Here is a 21,149-nt window from a genome sequence, read left to right as displayed (position 1 = left end):
AAGGAAAGCTATGTGCTTGGTTTTTATTTTAATATTAAAGAGTGGAAGACAGCTTGGTAATGAAGTAGTGGAATTTCTGGGAGGAGCATGGAAGAATAAAGGCAAAATGATTTATGAAATGAAGAAAGCCTTGCTAATTAAAATGCTGTTATAAACACAACAACCAAAAAAGTGACAGCTGTAAGTATGCAGGCCAATAAACAGTTTTTATCTAGCAATGTCAAATTACCTGCTTACACAAGCGTATTTATTTCACTGAAGGTACTTTTTTTTTGGTGGAAACATAATTGTTGATGTATACCAATACATCATTTAGCTTGGACCTAAATCTTTAGTGGAAATAATTTGCATAAATAAAACACAAATTATAGTTTATATATATGCCTGTCTTTTCTACTTCTTGCTATCACAGAATACTTCCCCTTGTGAAACTAATGCATCTTGTTCTATTAATAAAGTAGGAAGTTTATGTGTGTTCTTTACAAGCACTTTTATCTTCACAATAACAGATCTAATACTGAGTGGTATATAAATACAATACTAATAAACAAAAGCAGACCTGCCTGAAAGGCATCATCTATCAATTACAGGCTTAGTATGACATCCACTATGAAAATCTAAACAACTGAATTACATTACGAATTGACAGTTTTAAAAAGTTACAAAGCAGAAAAACAGAGGACTTCAACAAAAAAAAATGCTCTAAAAGACAATTTTTGGCTGAGGAGAAAGTTGCCACTGAAAAACACTTCCTTTGCAAGCTGAGAGACATCAAAAACTACATTCAGTTAATGACAGATATTTGTACTTTTTAAAATGTCAGTTTGGGAAACAAAATAAAGAGAATTAACACAATTTTCTTGTGTAAAAGAGTCTGCCCACACTGCTTTGAGTTCTGTACAGACACAGGATTACACAGAAAATAAGTTGTTTAAAAAGCTTTTAAATAAGAGATCAAAAAATAGTAACTCCATTTAGCAATGAATAGCTTTGAGAAATAGCAATTAATAGTTCCTGACTGATAACAAGCATCTCCTTAAACTGCAAAGCTAAGGGAGTCTGCTTTCTCATGAAATCCTGTCTCATAAAAACTACTTGCTGTCCACTGCGATGAGTATTCTGATTGAAATACTATCCACAGCTAAGACACACACAACTTCTTCCTGTACCTTTTCTTGCATGCCAAAGAACAGGTTAGTTCATGCTGAAACTTTTTCATCTGAGATCAATACAATTTTCCTTTCATCTGGCCACCTATTTTTAATAAAATTCTGGGGACTGTTTGTTTTTGCAACCTCTACCCTGTAAACCACAAATTATACCACAACAGGCTAACAGACACTGAGTTCAACTTGAGGAAGAGAGGGGATGAACAAACCCATACACACTCTAAAATACAATATAGCACAGAAGAAACAGTTTAAGAGATTCCTGGACTACATGGAAGATAATTTCCTGACAGAGTGGGTGAGTGAGCCAAGAGGCCAGATGCCTTACTACGATTTATGAATAGAGAAGGATGATTTGCTGCTCGGAGGCCATCTAGGGCACAGGCAACTATGAAATGATAGTTTTCAGTTCTCAGAGCTGTAAGGAATGTAGTCAGCAGAACTGCCACCTCAGACTTACAGAAGAGAGATTTTTGCTTGTTGAGGAGGCTAGTTGATAGAGTCCCTTGGGAGGCAGCCCAGAAGGGCTAAGGCTTTCAGGAAGGCTGGACATTCTTCAAGAAGAAAATCCTAAAGACAGAGGAGCAGACCATCCCTATGTGGCAAAAGTAGAGTCAGTGACAAGGAAGACCAGCCTGACTGAACAGAAAGTTTTGCTGGGACCCCATAAAAAAAGAAGACACTTTGGAAAACCCCTTGCAATGCTTCAGGCTTGAGGCAGAGTGGCTGGAAAGCTGCCTGACAGAAAAGGACCTGGACTGCTGGTTGACAGCAGCTGAACATGAGCCATTTATATTTATGCCCAGGTGGCCAAGAATGCCAATGGCATCCTGGCCTGTGGCAGCAATAGTGTGGCCAGTAGTACCAAGGCAGTGATTGTCACCCTGAACTTGGCACCGGTCAGGCCACACCTTGAATCATGTGTCCAGTTCTGGATCCCTACAGAAAAAATATTAAGGTGCTGGAGCATGTCAAGAGAAGGGCAATAGAGCCAGTAAAGGGAGAACGAGTCTTGTGAGGAAGTGCTGAGGATTGTTAAGCCTGGAGAAAATGAGGCTCAAGGGAGACCTTATCGCTCTCTACAACGACCTGAAAGGAGTTTGGGGTCAATCTCTTCCACCAAGTAACAAATGCTTCAAGTCGTACCAAGGGAGGTTTACACTGGATATCAGGAAAATTTTCTTCACTGAAGGGTTGTCAAGCACTGGTCAGGCTGTCCAGGGAAGTGGTTGAGTCACTTGAGTGGTGCAGATGCGGCACTTAGCAACATGATGTAGAGGTGAATTTGGCAGTGCTTATTTGACAGCTGGACTTCATGAGCTTAAAGATCTTTTCCAACCTAAATGATTCTATGACACACGTTTTTTGTGTTGGCATAAAACCACTTTTGCAATGGTGATTGGCAGACTCTCCTTAGAAAACAAAAAACCTTCAATATTCATTCTCAGGTAACTTTCCCATCGCCAAGTTACCAAGCTTTTTCTCTCTGTTACATATTTCACCTAGTTCTTTGTTGCCTTCCTTACTAGAAAGGGGGATCTACTCAAGAAGAAGAAGAACAGAAAGTTTTTCTACTTTTCCTAGTTCATGTTCTGGCAGTTTAAGCTTTTCCCATAGTGCAGAAAACTGGGTTTAGATTTCCAAATATAAAAGGATAATCCTGCTCCCTCACAATGTGAACAGCAGGTCTATAAACACAGCTATTATATAAAAAAAAGGCAACGTGGCCATCCCACTTGGTCTTGCTATGTTGTCTGTCATAGATGAATTTTCTGAGGAGATTCAACCTGCTACAATACAGCATACTCTATAAATGCCTACTTGGTCAAGACCCTTAGCAGACTTAGAAGGAACAATTCATTTTGGTTAACTGAACTAACTGCTGCTCAAACTCAGCCTTTAGAAAGTTGCAGTACATCTGTGCATAATCAAAAGAAACATTTCTTGCACCTGGGAAATCTGTGTTGGTCAATAGACAGCACCTCACTGTGTCTTGACAACCACATTTTATTAAGAATGGAATAAACCATAATATACAACAAGGTCCAAAACATAACAGCTGATATGTCCTGGATCAATGTTTTAATTCTATTGAATTCTAGTAACAATCTTCTAATACAGATCTTTGATTATAAATTTCTAGGATATTAAAAAAGCAAACTCTCAGAGTATAAATATGTTTTCCATATAGCTTCAAACACCCACATTAATTATCACCCAACTTAAAGTTACATCTATCAGATACACCTGGCAGCTGACAGAGCAGAATAAAAACTAGCTTGCCAAAATACAGGGACCTAATTCAAAGAAGCAACTAAGTTTGCCAGCAGACTTCAGGTGTACTAGATGGCAGCAGAAATCTAGGTAGGCCTCTTAAGAGCTATAGCTCACTTTTCAGCTCCACTCTGCAGTTCTGTTTTGGCTCAGAGCAGCTGGGAATAAACACTCTCAGAAAATATTCCATTAACCCATGAAGACTATGGTTCAAGTGTGTATATCTGACTTCTCTAACTAAATGATATATCCAAAATTCCTTCACTCACTCTTCACTTTCTTTCTTGTGCCTTTCACAAGAATCAGTTACTATTTGGATGACAACAAGCAAAAATACTGTCATTGCTCAACAGGACTGCTGTAAGCACAGACCGATCAGGAAAAAGTTGTGGTTAGCTCAAATATGTTCAACAAAAATAGTTGTCAGAAAGGCTGATAGGAATAGGCAAAAAAATTCATCACTGAACATACCCCAAAATGTTGTAAGTTGAAAAGTCAACGTAACAAGATCAAATCTGTCACATTTCCAAGGACATACACCTGAATCATTATTTTAGGATGAGGAAAAAAAAAATTTTTCAAACCTCAGTCTTTGAATAGCAGTAAAATATTCTGAATGAAACTTAAAATGAATCAGCTAACTAGCATTTTAAGGTAAGAGCACAGAAGTTTGAATCATCTGTAATTAACTGAAGACAAGGAAATGAGACAACCTCAAAAAGTTGAATACAGAGAATATATGGAGAATCTGAGCTGAATTTCTTGATCCAGAGAGTATGTTTCCAATACTGTCCTAGAGAATTACTTAGGAAAGGAGGGAGTGGGAGGACAAAGAGCAAAAACTGACAACAAAGATGAACAACATAAACTTCTGTGTTTTTCTTTACTGGGACTTATTTCCAAGGCATATTATTTCATGACAACACCACTACCAGTAAATACCTCTTTAAAATCAGCTGCATTATTATCTTTATCATACACAAAAAAGAAACCAGACATCAATCACAACTGTTTTCCTTATGTAAAATGTATCACTGATCACAGAAAGCGTTGATTGAAATCACATCTCAACAATAACCAAAATAATATAGCAATCGAAACTGTACATTAATTGTCCAGATTAGTCATAGGATGGGACAATTTTATCTACAAAGTTCATACCACTACCGCCATTATGGTTGATTTTACTGGGTTTTTTTATGTGACCTGCAATGGTATCCACTACAATTGGATATAGTGCTTGCAAAATAGGTTCCACCCATTAGAAAATAAAAGGGAGCAAAGAAAGAGTATAAGGTTTCCAATAACTCTCATAAATGAAGGCCAAAAATGACAGGGATGCACTTTTTTCCCAGCTACTGCCCCTCTCCCAGAGCAGCAAATATCTTAATTCAAGTAGCAATAATTTATACATAAAATTATAACATAAGGTTTCATAACAACTCCTTGAAAATTATTTATTACATAACTTTCATTCACCTTGAATATGTGAAAAGCAAGTCAATTGACCTTCCAAATAAAAAAGAAGATTTTGACACAAAAAATCTTGGCAAGGCAACAGATTTATCCAGAGCTACACTTTCAGTTCTTAAATTCTTTACAACCAATATACAAGCAGCTTGAAAATAGAATTTGAATCCTAAGGTACTAAATGCTACATAAAAGTGGATCTTAATTCAAATAATTGGTTTTGTACATCCTTCTTCCTCACTTGATCCTTCGCAAAATTATTCAGCCTCCAGATCAAGACATTAAATGTCATTTACAGAATCACTCAATGCTGACTTAGTTAATGAAGACTTTGCTTAAAAACATAATATACAGGTGACCATCGCTGAAAATAAGAAATACCCTTTTTAATTAACTTGGGTAAATAATACAAGCAATAAGCTGTAGCACATGCTATAATACATAATAGAATTATAAGAATAAGCACCATAAACACTTCAAAATCTAACACTAAGTACATATGTTATTTAGTTATCTGTGGTAGCAAAAGCAAAACATTCATACCTGCACCTGGAATGATGGCCAACTTTGTTTCAACTAGGCCCATTTTGGCAGAAGATGCTAAAAAATAGAATGTAAAGGAATTCTTACTCTAATGTAGAAGGAAAAAAGTCTATGGAAAATACATAATAATGACCTAGAAGTTTGCTAATATGTTAAGTTTTCTTCAAAAATAAAAATAAATCGCTTTTTAAATAATTTGCTTATTGAAAAAAAAAAATTCACATAGATTCTGCTTTTAGCGAAAGATCCAACCACTTCCATCAAGGCAAATTCAGTACTTTATTAATTTTCATATAGCAAGTAAGCAATAACAGTGAGTAACACAGACTTGCTTTCAAATGAAAAGTACTAAAAGAAAACGGATGTTATTGCTTAACATCTTATAATGGCGTAGAATTTTGTATCTGATTATTTGAATTCTTTTGGTGATAGAATGTTCTCTGGAGTCAAATAATTGTATAAATCCTAGCTTACTGGCTCAGAACCAAGTATCCATTTACTTTCCATCAATAGGCTTTACAATACTGACAGCTTATTAGCTCAAGGTTCCTCTTTTCAAGAGTAGTTGTCACATTTCTAATTTAATTTCTTATGTAATAATACACTTACTAGCAACTTTTGTTTTTTCCCTGCACCCTGTTTAGATAAAATCAAGTCTCTGTCTAGAGTACTTTAAATGCACAAGAATAAAAAAAAAATTAAAAAAGGAAAATAATGGCATGACCCTATTAGCAAGACTGATATAATTAGGGTCAGAAGAATCACATAAATATTTAACAAAACAAATCCAGCTAACAGACTTAAGTTTTATAAATTAAACATTAGCAAGTACTTAGACACGTTTCTGCTAATGCCCGTTAAAATAAGGGGTTATAAACAATGTGAAATATAAAGTAAGTTTTATAAGACTGTTGCCAACAGACAGATTAGTCAAGCCAGCTATAACACTAATTACCCTATATTCCATAGCAGTATTCAGACCTACCTGCCACCCGTATATCACAGGCTAACGCAAGTTCTAGGCCACCACCTAAGGCAGTTCCATCTATTGCAGCAATAGTAGGTACAGGCAGATTAGCTGAAAAAGAAAGTACCAATTAACACCAACCTCATAAAGAACACCTCTGGAATGTGATTTCATTAGTTTTGCTCATTCTACAGTCATACATTTCAAAGCTAGAAGCTGTGTCTTGACATTCTCAGACCACCACTGGCAATAATGGCCAGCACCATTGCCCCTTTTCTCTCGTAAAGCAGCAGCTAACAGCTTAATAGAGGTGGGAAACTTCAGTTTGACAAACAAATGCACATACTGCCAGCACACATGACAGGTAGCAGGGCTCCAGAGGCCTGTGTGAGCATGGCATGGTTTGTATGTAATTTATCATCTGTGTTCTGACATAAGAAAGTCATTTCAACAATCAGCCTAAAGACCTTCTGCAAATTCAAGTTCTTGTCATCCCCATTCACCACAAACTCAAAGTTTGATGAAAAATGCATTTTCATTTTAGAAACACACTTATATGTTACAGCTTTAATTCTATTTAATGTACGAGTTAACACAAGCTATCAATTTTAAAATATACTCAAACAGTAGTCCAGTAGTACATTGTTGTTACTAAAGTTTCAAAGATAGCCAAAAGCAATTCATTAGCTGGACACCTGGGTGTACAGCTTGCTGAAATATTAAATCAGTTCTTGACCACAGCTTTTTTTGCAGATGTTACAAAATATTTTCTTTGTTTCAATGTTTCAGCTAATTTAATTCAATGACCAGGTCATTCAGTTTCATTAGCCAAAAATAGAAGAGAAAAAACTCTTCTGTCAACATAAAAATGAAAATGGCGCATGAAAGACTTTAAAATACTTATTTCCTTTTAAAATCTAGAAGGATAATATGACAAAATATATACTTCAATGTATTAATTAGAACTTTTCTAGTGAACTAGCTAGTTCTAAATTTAGAAATTGTGCTACCTAGCTTACTTTTTTCCTGTCTGACAAACTTCAGATAACTTCATTCAACAAAAGAATCAATTAAATATTGGTATACATCAGCATGACAATTATTATATAAGCCTGTAGTCTCTCACTGAGTAACAAACAAAATACGTAATTAAACAAAGGTTATTTTAGCTGCAAATTGACCTGCTTTTATGATTACCAGCTAATGAAAATCCAATTGTATTTAAAAAAAGAACAAAAACTGAGCAATGCTTTTCAAGATTCCAACAGATGCTTTAAAACAAAGTCCCTGGGTTACTGGTTTAGATCATGATTAACAGTGATTATCTGAATCAATTTCAGTGCGAGAAGAGATTACTGATTACTGTTTGCAAGAGCTCTTTCAGTGGCTTAAAAGAGGTCAAGGTATCCATTACATCTGCCATCTGCTACAGAAGGCATAGGAGACAGAGGAATAGTAGAAAAATCTGTTCTTTCTCTATTTACTTCTTCTTAGTTATATGGAAAGGCAACTCTCATTTCCAACAGGGCACGGTTGCTGACAGAAACTTATAACCCTGTCAGCACAACCAATTTGCCAAACAGTCTTGCAATCTTGCTAGCTGACACAGCTAGCCTTTCTCTTAAAGAAATATGCCTTTGCCTTGGGTAAATAAAAAATAGTTTGCCTGAACATGAAGGCAGGGTCATTGTTAACTGCAGTTTCCAGCAGTTACTGCCTGTATGAATGTTCCGTTTATCAGAGAACAGCAAACACTATCTTCAGCACTGTTTGAATGGCTTTTGCAGTACTCCAAGGCAGAATACTTTCCTAAGATAAGCAACTTCTGGAATTATCTATGGTGCAATTCAAGTAGACTATTACACATGGAAATGGAAGTTATAAAATGAGTATTATAAAACAGCTTGGTTTCAAGAATTACAGCCAGCTCCTATAATGAAATAATAAAAAATCATAATTCAAGGAAATAAAAGGCAGTTTGACAATGTTAGAATCATCACTTCCCAAGGATACTAATTTGAAAGGATCACCTGACATAAGAGTTGATAATGAATGAAAGGCAAAAGACAAATTCCTTGTAATAGACTTGTGTGCATCTATTAAACGAATTTAAGAAATTAATCCTTTTAACATGTTCTTGTGAAGCATCAGAAAAACTAGCATAAAAAAAAGGTAGTAATCATTGGAGATTGCAAAATGAGTTTCCAGGTGACTAGAACTTTTTAACAAGGACAAAGTTTCCTGTATTTTGTAGTATAAGAAACGTCATCACATTTATCGGCATGATTTTAATGTACAGCTGCCAACACTGTTGAGCCCATAACAAAAGCAGAGATGATGTTTGACAAATAATGCCCTGTAGGCTCAATTGAGTTGTATGCACTCAAACTTTAGGAACAATAAATTACACATACAGACAGGTCAATCTCCAAAATTATTCTACATGATAAGGCTCATTTGCTATGAGTGATAAAAAAATATTTAAAGCTTTGCCAAGAGGCCTAGTGGTTTTATACTTTAACATTCCACATTTTTGTTAGTTCAAATAACAAGATATAAATTTCAGGCAATTGTTGTACTACTACTCACTAGTCCTAAATTCTAGATGTGATACAGATGTAATCATGAGCTGCATAGTGAAATAAAAAGGAGTTTAAGATATATAAAAAATAAACAGATTGGCTAAACTAAATGAGAGAGTACAACACAGAGACAAGAGTAGACCATGCATATATAAGAGTTAAAGTTGTTACTAGTAGTTAAAAAGACTAAGTAATGAGCAGCACTAAACTTTAGTTAGAGAATTTCACTGAGTTACTGTAGTATTGCATTTTATTTAAATGGTATGCTCTGTCTCAGCCCTCCAAAATGTATGGTATATTCTAAACCCGTGGTCCTGCCCTGAACCATCATATATCTGTAATCCAATTGGCCAAAGTCTGATTCCGCGCCCACTTTCAATCTACCTCTTAAACTGTGCCAGCGAGATCAGTTGCCCTCTTAGCCCTTCTCCCACCCTCTTGGCCTTTCCATCCCCTAGGCTCTCCCTCTCCCCCTCCTTCCCCCTTTGCCCCTTTTCCCTCAGTAGGCATGCTGTTCCCAGGGATGGGACCCCCAATAAACCCTCATCTAATCAGCACTCTCAGAAACCGTGTGGAGTCTCCTTGCCTGCCTGCTGCTGCCAGCCAACTCACAGCCTAGGGGGCCCTCCGGGGACACCTCGGGGTGTCCCCCCCAAAAAACGAACTACATCAAGTTACCAGAGTACATCAAAGGGTGGACTATGAACTACTAAATAATAAGGTAGTTCACACAATTAATTCAGAAAGGATTACTTCACACATCTATTCTAATGTAAAACATGCTTCTTATTCAGTAAATACAGTTCTATTCTGCACATAATAATGTCCCAAGCAAATGCCAATAGTCACATCCTAATGTAACATTAATGCTTAATTATATTATATACAGAAAAGTAAGGTTGTAAGTACAGTAAAGAAATAGAAGGGTCTAATTCAGTTTATGTTATGTCAGCAACAGAGCCAGACATAAGAAAAAAACACATCCCTGTATTCGAGATCACAAGAGCTGAGACTTCTAGCTGAAGAGAAGACAACTGTGAACAAGCAAATAAAAATAAATTTTATGTATTGAGTTGTTTAAAGAATAATCTCTTGGCACAGAAGATGACAAAGCTGGTAAAAAAGGATGTTTAGTGGCCATTCAAGACATGATACAGGTAGAATGACCAACAGGAAAACTGAAAAACTTCAATAAGAGAAAATAAACTTAGTTACATTAGATACCTCAACCAAACCCATTAACAGCTCAAACAAAAGAGAAAGTATGACATACAGCAATATAAAGAAATGAACCTGTTTCCTATTCTGAACCTATTCTGCAGTAACTATGAACTTTCAGCTCAACTTCAAAAATACATCCGGGGTAAACATAGATGTCACATGTAGTTTTAGATTAGGTGGACCAGCAGCCTCTTGTAGTCTTGGGATACCTCCTGTTTTCCTGTGATTCTTCATTACTGAAAGGTGTAGAATAGAGTAAGTAAATTCTCCCACTGTTTTGCCATGAGTACAGAATGCCATAGGGGGAGCGCTTTGCAATTAAGCATATAAAAACATACGTAATCTGTTGGAAGTCATTTCAAAGAATCACAGTTGTTCAGAGGCACCTAATTGTTATTTCACCTTCAAATGACTTTCCACATGATGTCTACTGCTGCTGACTAACAAGGGATTTCCTTTCTGCTTAGAGACCATGATATGACAAACAACAGGCCAGCATATGAATACAGGCACCTGGTCTGGAGGATTTAACCACTAAATAGTTTCTCAGATGTGTGCTGTAACACCCACACAGCTGATTCATACTACTGCAGATACTGACATTCCCCAAATAGAAAGCAGAAAATGCCTGGATTCTACTGACCTGAATCATAAATTACTGTTCAGTCTTCTCATTAATTTATTAAGGAAGTTCTTATAAAATTACAGATATGTAAGATAACAGCTGGGAGGAAACAGTATTACATGTGACACTTTCTTAGCAACTCTCATGTAGCCTTTTTTTATTCCTACACAACCTCAGTTTCTCATTACTGACAAAAAAATAAATGGCCTGATCAACAAGGAAAACCTGCCTTCCAAGTTAGAGAAGATGAAGGAAGTATGAAGAATGAACACATATAGTAAATCCAAAATGGCAACAATTCACATATGAAAGTAGCCTTGTTTTTATGAAACATTACATACAGTAGATTCCACGTAACAGGCAAAAACTCCACTATCTTTAGCTGGGGTCCCATTACTCAAAGAAAGACCTATTAGTAATGCTGACCCCTTACTGTGAGTTCCTGAAACAGGCAGAGGAAGAATAACATGGTTATCCAGAATTCCAGACTTTGTGATTTGTGCTCCTGGTCAGCCTGCATGAACTTCTCCCAACCAGGAAAAATAACTGCAAATTCAGAATATATCAAATTTAAAAAGACCAACCTCCTAGGAGTGTCTTCCTTGCTTGTTTAACAAATTTATACATATAAGATTTTCTGTAAGCAACTGTACTACATACTCATATAAACAGAAAAAAACCCCACTCCTGTGCTAGAAACAAGATTTTGAGTTATAGACTATTCAAGTGCCAGTGAAGTGTATGAGAATCAGCCATTTGTAGCCTGGCAGCTGTTGCAATCAACCTGAAGAATACCTGCAGCACTCCCTTCCTTTACCTAAGATGTAGGAGTCATCATTAAAGAAATAAAATCTACTAGACATACAGTTCTGTTTCTCTAAAAGAAAAGGGTCTGCACTGTTACTGCAGTACCACTTCATGATTCCCATGAATCAGAAAATCCCATGAAAGTCCACTCAAGCCCTAACAATACAAAAATTCTCTACAGATATATTTAGATAAAATTAGATATAACGAGATATAGATATAATTAACTTCTTATATCTTAGTTAACTTAGTTATAATTAATTTCTATTTTTAAAGTACTTTTTACAGATTAGGGCAAATATTTTCAATTCAACTAATTATAGTCGTCAGAATTTGGTATCTACAAATATTCAAATCAAGGCTCAGTTTAAAGCCTGCCTTTTTATGCATTTGATACAAAACATTAATGAAACGAAAGACAGTCACCTTAACTTCGCTTGCTATTCCTGCATCTGGACAATGTTCAAAAAAAAGGTCCTTATTGTTCCTTTCTCATCTTAATTCAGTGGCCTCTGGCAACCAACCTTCAGAAAGAACAGCTAATCAGATATAAACCAGAAGCTTGCCACTACCTCTAGTACCCACAGACCCAGATTGAAAAACCTGACTTGTCTTTAATTATGAGCAGAAGAATTCTTGTTACCCAGAACTAAACTGAAAGTAGTGAGCATACTCTACTTGCCTCAAAAACTGTGAGTATCCATCTAAGACAGAAGTAGGTATGAAATTCAATTTTAAATAACAACACAACTGAATTGCTACAGAACAAAGAAACAGATTGTCCAAGCTAATTATTCCACATGTGCATTTCTGATTATTTGACAAATAAGGCTGATTAGTGAACAGCTTACTACGACAAGCAACTTCAGGGGGCATTTCCAGCAAGTAATTTTTCCTTTTGAATAATGGATTTCATAAATCATAAAGCCAGGAGGATGAATTGTATAAAAGTATCTTGCATACTGTCAGTATTACATGGATTACTAGAGGAAAGTATGCTATAAATTGAGAAAGAGATTAACAGTTCCACAATTTGTTATTTAACTCTAGCAAATAAGAAAGTGTAGCAAATATCTGCCCACATATGTCTATAGTACATGGGAAACACTTAAATCACAGAATAGCTGAGGCTGAAAGAGTCTTCTGGAGTTCACCTTGTCCAGACTGTCTGCTCAACAAGCATCACCTTGAGCAGGTTGCTTAAGCTCATGTCCAGGTGATTTTGGAAGATCTCTAAAGAGGGAGACTTCAGAACCTCTTGGGTAACCTGTATCAATGCTCAGTCTCTTCACAGTGAATAAGGACTTCCTGATCTCAGGGAGAATCTCTTCTGTTCCAGTTTGTGCCCATTGCCTATGGTCATCAATAGACACCAGTGCCACAGATAGCCTCGCTCCTTCTTCAAACACCCTCATATATTGCTGAAATCACCTTGTGAGCTCTTCTCTAATCCTACTTTGCTCAACCTTTTCTCACTGAAGAGATGCTCTGGAGCATTCATCACCTTCAGGGCCTTTCACTGGACTTTCCAGTAGCTCTGCCTTTTATTCAGGAGCCTAGAACTGGCCATAGTACTCCAGTAGTGGCCTTACCTGTGCTGATGAGAGCAAAAGGATTACCTCCCTCAACTCCCGGTAACACTGATCCTAATACAGCCCAGGACACCACCATCCTTCCTTGCCACAAGGGCACAGGGCTATGTCACATTCAACTTGGTGTTCCACCCAGAACTGCAGGGCTTTTTTGTGCTGCTGCTTTTCCTATCATTACCTCCATAATGTACCTGGTACATGAGATTGTTTGCATTTTCCTTTGTACAAATTATTGAGGTTCCTGTTAGTCTATTTCTCCAGCTTGCTGAGCTCCCTCTGAATGGCAGCACAACCCATTCCTTACGATTTTACATCATCAGCAAACTTGCTGAGTCTACATTCTATCCCATCATCCAGACCATAAAAGATGTCGAACAGGGCTGAATCCAGCACTGACCCAGGGATACAGACTGGCTAGGGGTCTTCAAGCAGACTTCATGCTGCAGATGCACAGTCTGGACCCATTCATTTAGCCAATTTTCAATCAATTTCACTGCCTTTTCATCCAGTCCATACTCACCTGTTTCTCTACAAAAATTTTACAAGAGGTACTGTCAAAAGCCTTACTAAAGCCAAGGTAGACAATATCCATGTTTCTCAATCTAACAAACAATGAGAAACAATGTTTCTCATTTAACAAACTTCTCATTTCATCATAAGTTGGCAGACTGGTTAAGCAACATTCCCTCCTCTGACTCCACCTTATGACTTCACCTTATGACTTTCTTGTCCCTTGTGTGCCCAGTAGTAGTTTAGCTTCCACATTTAGTTGTTCCAGAACCTCTCCATGGAAAAATTTTAATCTATAGATAAGAAAGCTCCCTCCTCATTTCTTAGTACATTTATTTAAATGTAGTAACAATGTAGACTTCAAATTAATAAAAAGAATGGTCACATGCTCCCAAAATATTTAAATACCACTAAGTGCCTGTGTGTAGATAGATTCCATGACTGATGTTCACCCACTAGGAAAGCAAGAAAGGGGGAAAAGGAGTCATATCTTAAGAGTAAGAATATCAAATAAAGAATTACAAATTTTGGTCTTGTTATTACGAAGCAATGCACTTATTATGCCTTTTATCTTTAGCGTATATTTCAAACGAAAAATAGCTTAAACCCATATAATACTGCAAGAATACTGCAAGTCTATGGGCTGATTCCTACACTAGCATTGAAAGGCTTGAGGTCTGTTACTTTACAGAGTTTCTTTATGAACCCAAAATCTCCAAGTTGTCTGGTTACAAGTCATAGAAGAATTTTCGAAAGGTCACAGACATAAACAGGAATTTTGAATCAGCAGTAACATTATTGAAACTATGTCCTAGCTTGCATAATAACTGGGAATGAATTTTTACTTTGTTTTTAAAATAATTAAGTTTATACCTAAATATTCTTATTTTGTAACTCAAATTTTTCTTCCATCTCTTCACTACCCCAGATTCTTTACGTATGTTGGTGATGTGGTTCTTGATTACAAAAACTAAGATCTTTTAACTTGAAAAAAAATAAATGGGGAGGGGAGGCATAAAGGGCATAACCTATGCCCCTTGACTGGCAATTAGTGGCGGTCCATGTGCAGTTCTGATAACTGGAATATTCTTCATACTAAGAACATTATGATCACAAAATTACATTTAAAATACTAAATAATTTATGTCACAGGAAATCAGAAAAAAAAATTACAACACCGCACAGTATCTCGATTTCATTTTTGGGGACCTTTTCCTGAAGAACAACATTGTGATGGCATATAACCTTTGCAATGAGTTTTGTTTCAGGCAGTTACCTTGCCTTGCAAAAGCTGTAATTAAGTCAGTGACTACAAGAGTTTCCTTTCATTTTCAGTTGCAAGCACTACTGTCAAAAAAAAGATTGTTCTATGGGGGAAAAAAGCTAACAGAAACAAAATAGTTAAACAAGTACTTTCATCCATTCTGTAACGCTAAGAAATCCAACCAGCGTATGCAGCAACATTTGAAAGTGGCTGAGAGAGACTATCAGGGTAAAGAAGATCGGTCAAACCATTCTTGCACATGGCAAGTAATCAAATGTTACAAAGCTTTACCTCTCATAAGTGCAAGAATAATGATAAAGTGATTATTCAATTTATTTCTATATCTCCGTATGTTTCAAAAATATATTCATCTGCAAAAACAACGACACTTTAAAGTCTGAATACAGAATTCTGTGCCATACATTTGCTTGTCACAACCATGAAAGGCTTTTAGGTACCCTCTAATTCCTATGCTTTAGGTAAGAAGCTTAATAAACTACAATTGCTGATAGATTGAACATTACTGTCTTTGCTTTAATACCTTCAAAGTTCAGGCAGACAATCAATAACAGTAAAGAAGAGCTGCACAAGAAAACCCCTTATTTTTTAGTATTTGTAAAGAAATTTTCCTTTTTAAAGAAAATGGTTACTGCACATTACAGCTGATTATTAAGCAAAAGATATTAATAAAGTTTTTCTTCCTTTTATTTTGACAGAGGCTAAAGGTCCTCACTCAATCCTATTAATTTCCCAATTTCGTCCATTAATCATTCACTCTCATATATGACATAGAAACACTGTTTTTTTGAATTTAAAAAAAAGTTTCAACTTTAATAGAGGAATATCATATTCCTTATTTTAAAATTTTCTATTTGGTACTGTATCATGAGCAAGTAAGAGAGACAGTGTGTTCTACATTCTCGATAATAGAAACAGAAACTGGGAAACTAATGGGAATGAAAGAGGGTGTCTAATTAAATCCTTCAGCTACTGTTTTCTGTATCCAATGCTTCCATGATTTTTTTGCACTATAGAAAATAATTTCAATCATCTCTCAGTCTGATAAACAGATTCTTCAGTTTCTTCATATTTACTAATGTTTCATCTTGTAGTCTCATTCTGCCCTCAGTAAGATAATAATGAAGTAAAACCTAGATAACAGAATTCGCTTTCTGTACAAATGAGTGAAAGCTTTGGAAAAAAGAAAAATTATTTCTTTTATTTTTTTACTCTTACTAAATACATTTAAGAACTTATTACTCACACAAAAACCACACAGCATGTAATCAAGTGATGGATTTATGAAACACAGAGAAGTTAAATGAATTCAGTTACATTTTTACATTCTACTTCTATAAAAGTCTTTTTTTCTTTCTTAAACAGCACTCCAACTATTGTCTATGTAATATACGCACACAACTATAGTCTCTAATATAATCTCTGGTTGTTAGGAGAATCAAATTAGATATGGTTTTCATTCTTTTAATTGTCTATTTGTATGATTTACAGTACGAAGATAACACATACTCTATTATTACTACCACTCTTGTTTGACTGAATACTTTCCCCAGTCTAGTGCTAAAATATTTTATTTCTAAATTAGCATAATTTAGCAAGTAATAATTTCAAGCCAATTCATCTACAGAACACTGCAGAAGAAACATTCCCTAAAATTTCACAGTAAGCTTTTTTTTTTTTTTTTTTTTTTGTCCACAAGCTAGCTTAGTAATATCATCAAGTCAGAGCCTACCTAGGTGAAAGGTGTATTCACTACAAGACTTGACAATTCTGAGGTCAAAACCTCGTGCCTGGTCCAATCAGTGAGCTCAGGATTTCTTCAATAGAAGAGCAACATTATGCTTTCAGTATCATGTCAGGGGTTGCTACCCTTTGAATATCAATTTGTTCAAGGAACAGAGCCAGAGAACAAGACAGGCAAAGTAAAGAGCTAACAAACTTTTCTTTCCCATTCAATGATTGAAACATACCATTTCAAATCTGAATAAGGTGAGGAAAGGATAGGAGAGTGTAACCAACACATTCAACATGTGCAGTGCAGCTCCTCGGACAGGGAATGGAAGCCCTGGACAGCAAGTGATACTGGAGGCCTGTTTCAACACAGTGCAAACTGGCTATGCTGATCTCAATATTTAAGTCAGCAGCATCCTACTTTTGGTACAGTTACCTTTATGGAAGAAAACTTAAAGAGCCATATTCAGAGTACAGTCTCTTGTCCTCCAGAACAACATTAGGAATTACTACCAGAAGAAAAACTAACTACTGCTGAGATTATGTTGAGTTTTGTCATGGCTGTACAGCAGCAACAGGATCAGATAACACTTACTCAAAGGCTATCTTAAATTAATTCAATATCAAGAGAAGAAATAAATCTACCATTGGAAAACAATCAAGAGCCTAGTGACACACTCAGAATGCTGGCACTCAAGGACTGTATCAGTAAAGCTGTACACTTAATCAAACAGGCAACATCATAGCCCAGCAACAGAAATCCACAGTTCTTATCACAGGATTTCCAAACTAGAGTACTACATTTTTAATGGCCAGATCTACTTCCAGCAAACACAGATGGATTTGGTGAATTTGGTAAATTTTGACTGTTCATTCCTAAACCAGGATTTAAAATGCTAATCAAACCTCCACAGAAGCCTCACAGATTCAAACAGTAAAACAAGACACAGCGCTGACCTCATCAATGATAATTCTTGATTATTTTTAAGCCTTCACAATGGGAAGGTGGGGCAACTGTTAGCAGACCAGCAATCAAGTGAAATATTTTATAATCTTGATACCATTCTTGGGACCTCTGAAACAAATTTTTGACAGCCTGTATCCAAAACCAAACTGTAGCATATAACGTGACATCAAAAAATGCAAGTATGCACAATCTTCAGTAGTCAAACTAGGAACTTTTCTGAAAACAGGATATTAGTCTGAAGGATGAACAAATGCTTTGAGTAAATTAAAAGTCTGGGGATAACTGAAAAGCAGAAGGACAGAAGAAATGTTAAAGAAGGGGAAAAAATCTATAAATATACAACTGTATCTGGACTCAATAAAATAAAAAGAACATAGTAAAAAACTCAAATGCAAACAACTGACCACAAGGTGCTTTCATTCCAGATGATCTCATTCAAAGTGGAGTATGTTAAAACTAACCACATCTGACAGTACTATGTATAAACAAAGTTACTAAATATCACCATTTATTAAAGTTGTTTCACAGCTTATGCAGAAAACTAATCAAATATTTTCAACAAAGACCTGTAAAATTTGTTATAACACAACAAAACTAACAGAAAACAAGTAACCTTAGTATTTTAACAAAAAATTCATTTTTACTTCAGAATCTAGGTTCCATCAGGCCATGAGTATGGTGTTTTGTCTCCAAATGTGAAAAAAAAAACAAACAAGCCTGACCACATGTTAATTTTAAGAAGTAACCAAGAAAGTCCGTTTCCAATTTTTATTCCATGTTTATGGATTTGGGAACTTACATCTCCATTCTTTGGAAAAGCTTTGCAAATCAATGATATTTCTCACTTAATAGAGCTTGGAGCTAAATGTCAATTTGAGTAATTGCATGTATTTGCTGAATTAAAATTCTTTTTTTATTTTTATGAAATATGGTGTTTTTATTGAGGAGTGTGGTTATTGCATAGCCTCAGTCTGTTTTGCAACTGAAATTCTGAAAAGATAACATATACATACTATCACAGCTCTGACGCCATAGCCAGCATAAAGAACAACATGGATTTAATAAGAGGCATACCATAAAATACATATTGAAGATCTGACCCACAATGATAGGTTTTTTTTCCTTCCCAAAGTCTCAAAACCAAGGCTTCTCGAAATCATTGTCATTTGACTTAATTTAGCCAGGCCTGTCTTGTCCTGCTTAGTTACAAGAGATCTATTAAGGCTTTTCTCTCCCAGTTTCTTTAGGGTAAAGACAGCCTTACATCAGTAACAAAGTGCTTCAAGGCAGAATATAGTAATGGACAAGTAATCTTATAATTCTTACTATTAAAAGAAACAATAACAAAGAAAAAAGTAGAAAAAACCCCAGACACACACACACACAAACCCAACACCCAAACAACTCCACAATTCTGGTATAATTTTAGCAAAAGCAACCACTGCTAAAAATAGAGGCTGTTTTCATTTCCCCCTCCCCAACTTAAACTTCCAAGTGCCGCAATTAATGGGGCTCTGTTCAAATTTTTCAGCTATTTTTTTAAGCATTTATTTATAAACAAAATCACATTCACTTCAGTCTTACTTCTTCACCCAAATTTAGTAAAAAGTTATAAATTATTCCCATATAAATAAGTGCAGTATGCTTTTTATTTCCAGAAAATTCCGTTCTGCAGCCATATTCCAAAATGATACTATAGCTTTTTACAGAAGAACCAGTGCAAGGATTTTAAATGTAATGACATCAACAGAAACTAAAGAAAGCCAAAGGATGTCAATTCTAAAAAGTTAAGTTTATCTAGTTGTTCAAGACATAATTAGCCTTTACTGTAATTTGTCTATAAAGGTAACTTAATGGTCTTCTTTCTGAAAATATAGCTAAAACGACATAACTCCTTACTAGGTCACATATCTGAATACGAATGCAATTATCAAAACATGACCCAGTTCTGAAAAGCAATAAGTAGAATACATTTTAAATGAGATTATAGTATTAAACTCGGATAGAAAAAAAGAACAAAATAGGAGACTGGAAATATTGTTCCCTAGCTACATAAAATTCTGCAGTGGTAAATATTAATTTGAAAATTGTTTCCCCTCTTTAAGTATCTCACAGCATCCTAGTTGTTGCTGGGCAAGAAAAATACCATTATTATTTTCAATTTACAGATTAATTGTTGTGACCAAACACAAATACAATGTCCCTATATTATGTAATGACCTGCTGTAAAATTAATATTCACTTCTATTCATCAGGGCATGACACAATGGGACATCATATGCACCCAACCAATCTAACCTCCTGTATATATTTTTCTGATACTGTCTACCATTTCCTGATGTAGAGAATGGCATAATGAGATCCCACCTGGGGTAATGCATTCTGGGGTCCTCATCACAGGACGGACATTGACCTGCTGGTGTGAGTGCACTCTGGAGTGAGCCAGAGAGGAGGTACACCAAGTTAATCAGAGGGATGGAGCACCTCTCCTATGAAGGCTGAGAGAATTGGGATTGTTCAGCCTGGAAAAGGGAAGGCTTTGGAGTGACACAAATGCAGCCTTCCAGTACCTGAAGGGAGTCTAGAAAAAAGATGGAGAGGGCCTTTTTACAAGAGTTTGTAGCAACAGGATGAGACGAATGGATTCAAACTGGAAGAGAGTAGTTTTTAGGAAGAAATTCTTCACTGTGAGGGTGGTAAGCTACTGGAAAAGGTTGCCCAGAGAAGCTGTGGATGACCCAATCCCTGAAAGCATTCAATGCCAGGCTGGATGGGACTCTGAGAATGGTCTAGTGAAACTGACTGAGGTAAGTAATTCACTGTAAGCCTTTAACATGACACTGAAAATTTGCTTATATATTCAGTAGTTAAATATTCTCACAGGAACTTTAATGAAGATGAAAAAAAAAATCAAACATTTTTCTCAGGGTTTTTCAACCTTGAGGCAAAACAAAGCATCAAATAACTGAACATTTTCCAGTCACTCAGTGAAGAATGCCAAGTCCAAATATTTCTTCAGACTTTAGAAATATTCTCATTTAAAAATTTGAAAATAATTCATTTTTAAAAACCTATTTATTAATAATAAGAAAATCTTGAAACCAGTTGCTCATATTTGAACACTAACAGCAGCTTAAAGTATTTCCAGTAACTTCAAGCCAAGGAAGGCTGAAAAATTATTACTTAATGATAAGAAAGCCTCCCAAAATTCTTATGAAGAAAATGATTGTAACAACTTGTTGCCACTTGCTTGGCAATCCAATAAAAGGACAAGTACTAGCATGACATATAGTATCAGCTGCAGGAAATTAATGATCTATTCACATCATCTAGGTATTTTACAGATTTCGTTTATTTAAACAGCCTTGAGTGTCTACTTCACTTCAAAGACATGATAGTCATTTCAGGA

The 21,149-nt window shown here is 35.8% G+C and overlaps 1 protein-coding gene across 4 annotated transcripts in view; it reads right to left on the bottom strand.

Moving 5' to 3' along the window:
- The window catches only part of AUH (AU RNA binding methylglutaconyl-CoA hydratase), a 112,528-nt gene that overhangs the window by 48,401 nt on the left and 42,978 nt on the right, over window positions 1-21,149 (bottom strand). For all 4 annotated transcript variants that reach the window (XM_041399629.1, XM_041399627.1, XM_041399628.1 and 1 more), the window contains 2 exons: window positions 6,442-6,534; window positions 5,457-5,513 (listed from right to left, as the gene is read on the bottom strand). In XM_041399629.1, coding sequence (XP_041255563.1) covers window positions 5,457-5,513; window positions 6,442-6,534 — 150 coding nt within the window. The remainder of the gene's footprint in view (window positions 1-5,456; window positions 5,514-6,441; window positions 6,535-21,149) is intronic.

Source organism: Onychostruthus taczanowskii, unplaced genomic scaffold (genome assembly GCF_017590055.1).
Source record: "Onychostruthus taczanowskii isolate IOZ18803 unplaced genomic scaffold, ASM1759005v1 scaffold167, whole genome shotgun sequence".
NCBI classification, from domain to species: Eukaryota; Metazoa; Chordata; class Aves; order Passeriformes; family Passeridae; genus Onychostruthus; species Onychostruthus taczanowskii.
The sequence above is the reverse complement of the archived record's forward strand: the minus strand, read 5'-3'. Positions and strand labels throughout refer to the sequence as shown.